This window comes from Cariama cristata, unplaced genomic scaffold (assembly GCF_000690535.1).
Source record: "Cariama cristata isolate BGI_N322 unplaced genomic scaffold, ASM69053v1 scaffold2834, whole genome shotgun sequence".
Classification (NCBI taxonomy): Eukaryota; Metazoa; Chordata; class Aves; order Cariamiformes; family Cariamidae; genus Cariama; species Cariama cristata.
The window spans coordinates 4,165-14,914 of record NW_009611032.1 but is presented as its reverse complement, the minus strand read 5'-3'; the positions used below and the strand labels follow the sequence as shown (position 1 = coordinate 14,914).

The window sequence follows — 10,750 nt, the reverse complement described above, 5'->3', positions numbered from 1 at the left end:
ACGTCTCTGTGCCTGCTGAAGGCCATTGCCGGGGAGATGGGTCTTCTCCCAAGCACCCCTCTTACTCTTGGGTCGCAGGGTCTTTTCTCCAAACCTGGTGCATATGAAAAGCAAAAAGCCTTTTGGCTTCTGTCACCAGGGAATTGGCCAAATCTGTCGCTCAGGCAATACAAACCCTCTGAAGAAAAGCACCTTGGCGTTTTTGTTTCAGTGAGGTCTTCCCCCTTCCCTTTCCCAGGGTTGCACAAGTATCAGGTCAACTTGCGCATGAATCCCATGAAGGGCTCAATGGGGCAACATCTATTTTGAAAAGTCTTTTTTCTGCTAGCATGGATAACAAGCGCGAAGTTTCACTTTACTGCTCTTACTTTGTTTTCTGGCTTTCCTTATCAATTTGGTTTACCCAATTCAGATACGTAGGGATGGACCTAGGTCATACTTTAAAAAGATGTACCAAGTATAAACGACCATTTAACTTCCCTTTATTTGTTGCAGATCTGTGACAGGTTTTTAATCTGCTTGCTGCACTGAGATCTTTAAATTGCTGTCTACTTTCCAGGTATCCTTGTAATTCTGCCCATGCTCTTACCTACGTGCACAGATTCCACAGTCAGCTTTTTGCAGTTTCACCATGAACTTTTCCACTGCAATTTCGTTCCTTTTTTAAAGTTTACTCCACCTAATCCAGCCCTAATCCATCAGATAACAGGCTTTTTGGTGACATCTAAAAGGGACTTGAGAATTTTACTCCTCACTACAAAACCCAAAGCCTTTACAAGCTCTACAAAGAAACCACCATCAATGTTTTCAGCACCCCTTTTCAAGCTGTGCTTGGCCTTAAATAATTTTCAATGTGTCTTCTATCCTGGACATTTCATAAAAATTCCGCAAATAACTCTCCACATAACATTTCCACCACATCAAATCGGAGGCCATACAACACAGGCAATTTCACAGGCCTTGCTAGGATCTGAGTACCCAGCATCAGTGAAGTTTGACAGCAGCTCAGCCTGCTTTCCTATATCTTTGTTTATGCCTCATTTTCAGATTTACCAACAAGAGCACCTTCATGAACAGAAATCAAACGCTTATCCTTTTATTTTCAATTAATCCTGTTGGGGCTGTTCTGCTGCATAAATAATATATATTGCTGTCTTAGCTTACAGAAGCTTACCGCTAGTTTTGAAGAAAACGTGCCTGGTCCAAGCAACCCCCTGGACAGCCTGCTCCCGGACCTGCGGCATCGGCATATCCAGCAGAGTGACCAATGAGAACAGAAAATGTGAAATGAAAAAAGAAAAGAGGCTGTGCTTCATCCGGCCTTGTCTGACCAACATACTGAGGACAATAAAGGTATTCGCTTAATATAAAATGACTTCCTAATAGAAAATGAAAATATTGGAAGTAATGGAAAAATGGATGCATTAGCAACTACTAATATAAAATTACTTCTTCCTTTTTTTAAGAGTTTTAAAATAACTCTTCTCTGTTTTCTACCTTCAGTCTTCAGGTTTCAATAGTAAACTACAGAGGTGTAATTTCAAACAAAACAATGTAATGGCCTGAAATCCAAGTGCTGGTAGTGCTGTCCTGGTGCTCAGTCACTCAGAAAATATTTTCTGTTTGTTGACCGATAAAGAAAAATAAGGCAGCTTTCAGAAGGAGTAATTTTCACACTATCTCTATGTAGATGTTGCAATTTTTTCTTACATGTTCTGTTTCTAATGTGTAAAAACTGAGGCTTTTCTTTCTTTTTATATTAAAGGTTCCAAAAGGAAAAACATGTCAACCAACATTCCAGCTTCCTACAGCAGAAAAACTAGTTTTTTCCGGATGCGCAAGTACTCAAAGCTACAAACTCACTTTCTGTGGCGTGTGCTTGGACAAGAGGTGCTGCATACCTAATAAGTCCAAAATGGTCACTGTACAGTTTGAGTGTCCCAGTGAAGGCTTCTTTAAGTGGAGGATGATGTGGGTAACATCGTGCGTATGTCAGAGGATTTGCAGTGCTCCAGGAGATATATTTTCCGAACTCAAAGTTCTATGACGAGTTACATCATTGACCGTACCATACCGAAAGTGCAACGGCACATTCACACCCGGAGGAGCTGGCATAACCCCCTGCCTCCGCCGTGGTTATATTGAAACTACATAAGTGGATATTCGTTTTTTTAAATAGCACCTGGAAAATGCAAGTAAGAGTGCATCTTTCTAAATGTAATTTTTTTTATATGTCGAAATACATTCTTGAGAAGGATGTATACAATATTAGTATTGTCAAAACAAGAACTTTTGGTAATTAAAAAAGGTGCAGCAAGACAGCTTCACACCCCACTGTAACAAGGTGTTGCCCACAAAGACAAATACCTGTAAATTCATAGATGGTCTAATGAACCTATCAGAAAAAAAATTACCCTGTAATACTTCATCTATCATTCTCAATTCTCAAATTAACATTTTCTACTATGTATCTGCAATAGTAAAACACATCAACGCTGTTTCAAACAGGAGAAGTCAATTCTAAGCTCAGATTGCTTTTTGCAGCAGATAATCTTTGTCTAGTGCTGTGAATATAATCAATGCACTTGTAAAGGAACAAATAAGTGGGCACCTGCAGGTAATAGATGTAAAATTTCAAGGAAATGACTACTTAGAATGTTTTCTTAAAAAAAAGATCTCAACAAATGTTATCACAATGTTTTATTGAATACTTCTGGACTTGCACATTGAAAATTGTGCTTACTTACACGCCCACTCCAACTCTGCAAGAAGGACTTGAAGCTTTGAGAGATCATTGTATCGATCCATTCTGATTTGTAACAGTTGACTAGTCTTGCTGTTCTAAGACAGCCAAGGCTGGCAAGCAACTGGAAATAGCTGTACATTCTATTTTGTAAGAGTTCTTACTGTAATATAAAAATCTACTTATCCTGGTAATATAAATATTAAAACATCTATTTTACTTGCATTCTTTTAACCATATGAACTTTGTTTTCCAAAGAGCTGTTACAGCTTCATTGTAAGTGCATGTTTTGCTCAGAGGTATATTGTATTATCTCATTATTAAGTGCAACTCAGCACTCATGAATATGAGTAGTTACAGTAAGATGCTAATTAATACTCCCAGTATAATATTTGAAACAAAATTTATTTTGTTGCATTTTCTGATATTGCCAATTTTGATACCAACTCAGAATGCTCTGATACAGCTAAGTATAACACGGAAGCAGAAAATATTAAAACCATGAACATAGCTTAGAGCATTCTGAAATGACTACTATCCTGCAAAGTTTAAGTCTCTCATGAAACTGGTTTCTTGCTTTCATCTATGTGGGCTTTTCCTCTCTTTGTAGTTGCTTGTTAAAAAACAAATCTAGCAACGGTGAGCCTTCTTTAAAGCAAGGCCTGCCTTTAGTTTACCGTAAGCTGAAAATCTGAGAAAAGAACTACATTTTGGCTGCTACAACCTCTCTTCCTTCTCTTTACAGCATATGGTATGTCAATTTACTCTCCAGTTAGGAAGACTGCTCTCAGTGATACCTGTCATAATCAGGTGTCTTCAAATCTTTCTTACAGGCTGGGCCTGTCACTTACTACGACACCTCTCTGAGCCAAGGAAGCTGTTGTCCCAGTCCCACTTTGGAATGACAATAACCGGGCATGCCGCAGTTCGTTCTGGTTAACTGAAGTGATTGGATGCTTGGGGAATTTTTTTTTTTTTAAAAAACCAAACCTCAGTTCTTCCTTCTTTAAACAGCTATCTTCAGTCTTGGTGGATCTGTTCTAGGCCCACCTTTTGTGGCATCCAGCTCATCATACTCTTCTATTAGGTCAGACAAAGACAGTATGGCTTCAGAAAAACAGTCTTGCTCCATCCCATCTATATGCAGATAATGGTGAAGGTGAGCCTGAGAATGAAAAAAAATAAAAATTCAGTGTTACCCTTTTTCTTGGCACCTAATTGCTTTGGGTCAATAAGTACCATTTAGCCTGCACTGAAGAGGGGAGTGCAAGCACTGTGGAAAGTAGATTGGAAGACCTGTATCACGACATCCCTTCTTTAAATACTTGGCAACTTTAGTAACGAACACCTATGGAATCACAGTCAATATTACTGATTTCTTACACATCCATCTTTTCATATTCTGTCTTCTTGGGCACACCTGACTAAACTGTGCATTGGGTTTACATGGCAAGATTTTGGTAGCAAAGCAGGAAGCTTGGGGCTGCAGGAGTGGCTTTTGTGAGAGGCTGCTCCCATGTCCAATAGTGCCCGTTCCAGCCAGCTCCAAGATGGACCTGCTGCCAGCCAAAGCTGAGCCCACCAGACACGCTGGTAGTGCCTCTGGGATAACGTGTTTAAGGAGGGGTAAAAAATGCTGCACAGCAACTGTGAGAGAGGAGTTAGAAAATGTGACAGATGCAGACCTGCAGACACCAAGATCAGAGCAGAAGGAGCAGGAGTGAAACTGAGCCTGGGAAGAAGTGGGGGGAAGGTGTTTTCAGTTTTGGTTTTATTTCTTGCTATCCTACTCTGTTATTAATTGTCAATAAATTAAATTAATATTCCCCAAGTCAAGTCTGGTTTTCCCATGACAGTGACTGGGGAGTGATCTCCCTGTCCTTATCTCGACCCACAAGCTTTTCATCATACTTTGTCCCCCTGTCCTGCTGAGGAAGGGAAGTGAGAGAACGGCTTGGTGGGTACCTGGGAGCCAGCCAAGGTCAACCCACCACAAACTGGTAGCCAGATCTGTCAGATATCACCTCATTGCTGAAGAAAGTAAGTATATTGCCTGGTAGGCACAGATTAATAAGGGAGTTTATGCTTTTGAAGCAGCAACTGCTGGAATGATTCCCTGATAGGCAACACAGATACAAATCTTGGGCTGTAACTTTTAAGCAGTCCCTTTGTGACACTAAGATTTGCTTCCCAATAATGCAAGATGCTAAAGATCAGCGGCTATGGAAGTGAACAATGATAACAGTTGTACCTTCTTCCTGTAGAGCTTCATAAATCTGTCTTTGAGTTCAATGAAAGTTGGTTTTACACAGGTGTTGTTTGCTAAAGCCAGAAGGGAATGGGAATGGCCCACCGGAGGTACTGAACACAAACCCGTTTTCCAGCCCTCTTGATTCCAGGAGACAAAGTGCAGAGAAGGCTTCAACCTGTGATACAAAAATTTAGTTACCTAAGGAACGTAAAGAACACAAAGCTTAATTTTCTTTTGCTAACAGTCCGAAAAGGTTAACATTTAAGCTTTCAGCAAGCCAGTTGTAACCATCATTTTGAACAAGACATTTTAGACTAAAACAATGTGTCTATTTTAAATTTAAATTGCAAACACCAATTTTATTTTTGTTAATTTATGTATCAGGGTTTGAAAAGTAAAGTTACAAGCACCTATTTCTACAAACAGGACTGCAAGCATGCTGAGATTTAGGAGCGGCAGATTAATGCTGTGTGGGGCCAATCAGTCTACCTGTAGTTTAGAAATAAATGCTTTAGATTCTCTGAAATTTTCCCCATGCAGCTCTGTCTTCCTGTAAACTCCATTCTGTATGCGAAGCTTGTCTGCTTTCCATGTTATAACTATGTTATAACTATGTTATAACTATGTAGAAACAGAATGCTAACAATACAGAGCTGTCAAAATAAAGATGATTCCCTATCTACCTAAAAGTAATCATGAAAGAGAGGGGCCTTCTGTTCAGTAAAAATAAACTTCTACAGAACTTATTCCTCCAACATCCTTTACTGGCACACCTCTGGAAAGTTGGGCTTTGCTTTCTTTTGCATTTTTGAGAACGAGAGGAGCTGCTGCTAGTCAGCTCCCTCTGTCTGGAAATCAAAGAATGCTGTGACTTATTCTAACTCATTATGTAAATCAATTACATTTTCTTCCCTTCTGAAATTAAGAAAAATATTTCTGAGTAAACTGATTTAGTACTGCAATTTTTCAAATGAAAAGTGAGAGCGCTCTGGACAACTGACAGCAATTTCAATAACAAATCCCGTGACTACTTTGTGTGGTATTACAAACCTTTCAATATTTCTGCGAAGGTCTGAAACCTGCACATTTCCTCGAACAAGGAGTGCACAGGCAAGATAGAGGCTATGCTTTGGATCAGCTTGAATTAGTTGATGATCTCTACTAAAAGCATCTGAAAACATCTGATCCAACCTAGGTGAAAAGAAAACAGAGTTACCTTCTCTTACTAAAGCAGGCTACAAAAGTTCTTCAGAATGCCCACCTTCAGGGTTTGAAAATCAAAAAAATTCTGGAGATAAAGGTACATTTAACCTGGGACCATGAACGACAGGGAAAAGATTCAAATCTTTATATGTACACATGTTGGCATTATAAGGTTTTAAAACCACACCAGATCCATTTTTTCCTCTCTTTTCCCTGATGTTATAAGCCACTGTTGAGTCTAAAGTCAGAGAAGTGGACAGACTGAGATCTTTATTAGGGCAATTTTAGGTCAATGGTTACAAAGTATTAAAAATATGTAAAAGGATTTAACTACTTGAGGTTCTGGTTAAATGACAATTTGAGTGGACAATCTCACTGCTTCTGAAGGATCTGAGAAGGAATACAAAAGTGCTGCTGACCCTTACAGAACCAATTATTTGCGTCTTGCACTTCATTATTTAAAAAGATCAATGAATCACAGAACTGTATTAATTTTGATTAATGGATCAGGAAAAGACAGACTATATGTATTCATCTACTTATTCTAATTTTATCATGTACAACTGCTTCAAAAGATGACACTGCAGATCATGCTCTTTGGACCCGTAAGATCTAAACTATTCTTTCCATTTGTTCCAAACTCTCTGCATCTATCATCTGGGTTTTTTTTTTTTAATCACCTCTGCCACAATCCGCCTATTAAAAAACTAACTAAAGGAGACAAATATATTACCGTTCCCACCTCATTCTGAAACATGATTGAGAGAGCATCTCCCCATAGTCTGCCACCTTCCCTCCAGCACTGTATTGTCTCCTCAGGGCGTGGCTTCAGGAGACCCAACAGTTTCTCAGAACTTGCTGTCACAGAAAAGGGGTGGTCCTGCCCTCTTCTCCACTTCGCATACTTCCATCACGTACCCCTAGCTGTCCCTATCGCTATTTGGACCTTTTGCTGACTGAACTTAATTCACTAAACCCAGTAAAATCTATTTCAACTGGTTATTTTTCTGCCACATCTGTGGGATAAATAAGCTCACAAAATTTGACAAGTGTCAGCTTATTGTAACAATAAGCTGTTGAGTGGGCTCGCTGCATCTCCAGACTGAAGATGCCGTTACTTCCCAAGGAGCCTAGTTTAATCCTTGCTTGTCTTTACAGTATTTTGTGAGTCAAGTGCCCCAACTGTTACTCAGACGAACTTGGGGTGTGGGTTCCATCTAAGTAAAACATTTCTCCAACAGAAACATTTCCCAGTAGAGGTAACAAAAATAGATTTCAAGTTCACTGGCTCAACCATTACAGAGAGAAGAGACAAAGGATGTTCCTAAAATCATCAGGATGGATTTCCAAGTGTGGCAGACTTAAAACGTTCAGAATTTCTACCCTTAGTTTTGCTATAGAATGGATTTTTTTAATAGAAAACTATGGAAGAATCAGACATTAAGCTTCAAATGTAAGGCTTCTATAATATTTTTTCCTTACCTTCTAGAAGGTACGTTGACATCAGCCAATGTATACAGAGGAGTCAAGCTTGAAACCAAGTAATGAAGTCGAGGAAATGGAACCAAATTCATGCTAATTTCATTAAGATCCATGTTAAGTGAGCCTTCAAACCTAGCAGAGCTGAAAAATTAAAAAACTGTTACAAAAATGTAAACATTCATTAAATCTATTTTTCAACTGTTCTGTACAATAAAACAGTCAAACAACACAGCGTTCAAGAAACTGTTCATCTGTAATTACTAAACTTCCGCATTTGGCAGTAACAGTGCTGTATCTTATTTACTTACACTTCTCATTATAGAACAATATATCATCAAGAATGACATCGTGTTTCCTAACTGTAGTCTTTAGCGCTGTTTTTCAGTATGTGGACATAGCTGCTGAATACCAGTTTTAATAACCAGGCTATAATAAAACACATGTGACTTAGCATTCCTGACAAGTTGTTTAAAAGAAAAGAAGGCCAATACTCCACAAGCATACTTCATCAGGAGTTTCTTGCAGCAATAGATGGTTTGGGAGCAACAATGTTCTGACGGTATTTATAAAACAATACAACTGGCCTAGAAAGGCAAGCCTCTCTGGGCTCCATTATGCATTAATGTAAGACAACATCCTTCTGCCTATAAAACTTTCTTACTTCAGTTCCAAGACTGTCATGGCTACAGCAACACCACTGCAATCTCACTAATTCCAAATACTTACACATTTAGTAACTAATTATTAAAAAGCAGAGACTCATATCAAATGGAATATTCTTTGAGTTGATGCAGGCCTGCATATTGGCAGCACTCACTGCCTCTAGCAATACTGCTTTTATAGAGGAATAACCTGAAACTTTACCTTGTCAAGTTCAGCAGCAAGTTGGCTACGATATTATTCATTGCATCAAATGGCTTCTCTTGTACTGTTTTTGCACTGCCTGCACTTGATGTTACCAAGCTGTTTTGCTTCACAGTTGACCCTAGCTTCCCAGAATTGATCATCTGATGAATTTTATTAACTATATCAAACAGAGACTTTGAGAGAGGAGGGGGAAAAAAAAAAGCATACAAGAAGTCTTGAGCACAGAGCTTTCAAATTCAGTACCCTAATTTTTCATTTCAATTAATCTTAAAGAAAAAGGTAAGACATGGTACTGTGGTTCAAAGATTGTACCTTTGATACACGTAAGTCCAACTTCCGAACAAATCCAATTGACTGTAGTGTTTCTAAAAGACTGTTCCTTACATGTCACAAACATGTACACGGCTTGACTCGGAAGGCTGAATTTTATTCGACTACTTAAAATCCTCACCTTCTAAAATTACATTTTAAATTTTCATAATTCCTATGAAAGCAAAAATTTATTCTCTAAATATATTTCACTTTCTCTTGCTTTTTTCATACGCAAACAGCAAGAGAGTCATCAAAGTTAGATTCAAATGAGTCTAGTCGTTTGTGCGGTCAGGCATGCCTGTGATGCCCGTATCACTAATCAGTAAAGTCAAGCCTGTTGGAATTTGGAGTGGTTAGTCATTTCCCTTGCAGGACTCTACTAATACTATGCAGAAATTGATTGCTACAAGAATATAAGACTCCTAGCCTCAGTAAACAGAAGTTTTTCGCTGTTCACCTTGAAGTGGACATGAAAAAATTCACTCTAGGCTACTTGGAAGGTGCAGAGCAACTTTTTAGCGATATCCATATTCATTTCAAAAGCCTGCAAGTGAATTAGGAGTTCAATTATTACTTTAAAAAAGGAAATTAAGCTTTTTAAGACTTGGTGCTCAAATCGATACATAGAAGGAAGAAACATTTCCTATGTGCGGTCTAATAAAAAATAAATTGGCAGAAATAGAGCATCATCTCTTACTTCATTCTCTACTGGTAGCACACAGTCGGCATGGTCATTAAGCTCCTTCATAGCCAGAACACTGTTATATGGAGAAGTAATAACATCATCTTCACCAGAGGGATAAACTGAAGTAACAAATCTATATACTTCTGGGAATTCATCCTCAAGCAAATTTAGTACAAAAGTTCCAAGACCAGAGCCTGTCCCTAATTATGAATGAAGACAGAATGAGAGAAGATAAAAGGTTCCCCATGTCAGCTTAAGCCTTAAGTCTCGTATGTTTCCAACATATAACTTTTCAATTATATATATTAATGAATATTTTTTGAAGCATTTGGCTGACAGTGGAGGCTACTCTGATGTAAATTAAGGCAAGAAGTTTTTTCCCAGGCAGGAAAATAACCAAGTGATAAAAGTATTTCCCATAGTATACCAGATAAGATGAAGTAAACAATCTCAAAAATTTCTGCAAACCAAAAAGTCCTGTTAGGTAACCAACATTTTTCTGACCTAGTATTTTCCTTTCTTATTTTAAAATCTTTAATTTGAACTTTGAAATAAAACATTGAACATTGAATGTTTAAAAACACTGAACTGCCCCAAATAATTATTTACTTTCCTTCTGTGGATTCTTTATAGTTTTCTCAGTCTCCAGTCAAAACAGAAGATCCCTTTCTCCCAGCACACACACTTTTTTCCTCATTAGCACTACACACATAGCACTGGGTTCAAGTCAGAGAACTGAACTGTGGCTTTTCCATCTTGGACAGCTAACATTCTCAGTAGCAATTTCATCTATGAACAAGACAGCAATTTTCTGCAATAACAGAAACAATATCTGCAGGGTCTCTCAAATTAAACAAATGGCCACAAAGAAGGCCCTTGAGAAAACTCATGCTTCATATTTAGAGCTGTTTTCTGTGTCTTTTTCCACATCATAACCAGTTACAATACATGCTCCCCCATGTTTCTGGGGGAGGAAGGCTTAGTGGCAATACAGTAATGACAAAATGGTCAATGCAAGGGATTCTCCCTTCTGATTTATTAACAAAGTAGTTAGACTGGATTCAATACAATTATGTGAAAAGAAAACAAAGTTTTTCTGAAGTTAAGCAACATCAGAAGTCTCCTTCAAAGCCTTTTGGAAAACTTTCCCCACAATTAAAAATAACTCCATTACAACAATGATGTCAGTGTTCTGAGGCTACTGTCC

At 38.3% G+C, this 10,750-nt stretch overlaps 2 protein-coding genes across 2 annotated transcripts in view; one reads left to right on the top strand and one right to left on the bottom strand.

Annotated features, from left to right (window-relative positions):
* The window catches only part of WISP3 (WNT1 inducible signaling pathway protein 3), a 6,363-nt gene extending 4,316 nt beyond the window's left edge, over positions 1-2,047 (top strand). Inside the window, exons 4-5 of the mRNA XM_009698072.1 lie at positions 1,160-1,353; positions 1,766-2,047. Coding sequence (XP_009696374.1) covers positions 1,160-1,353; positions 1,766-2,047 — 476 coding nt within the window. The remainder of the gene's footprint in view (positions 1-1,159; positions 1,354-1,765) is intronic.
* Positions 2,048-3,644: 1,597 nt separating this feature from the next.
* The window catches only part of TUBE1 (tubulin, epsilon 1), a gene marked incomplete at its 5' end in the record, with an annotated part of 10,179 nt that continues 3,073 nt past the window's right edge, over positions 3,645-10,750 (bottom strand). The window contains 6 exons of the mRNA XM_009698071.1: positions 3,645-3,908; positions 4,995-5,169; positions 6,045-6,185; positions 7,680-7,820; positions 8,544-8,719; positions 9,556-9,743. Coding sequence (XP_009696373.1) covers positions 3,750-3,908; positions 4,995-5,169; positions 6,045-6,185; positions 7,680-7,820; positions 8,544-8,719; positions 9,556-9,743 — 980 coding nt within the window. The remainder of the gene's footprint in view (positions 3,909-4,994; positions 5,170-6,044; positions 6,186-7,679; positions 7,821-8,543; positions 8,720-9,555; positions 9,744-10,750) is intronic.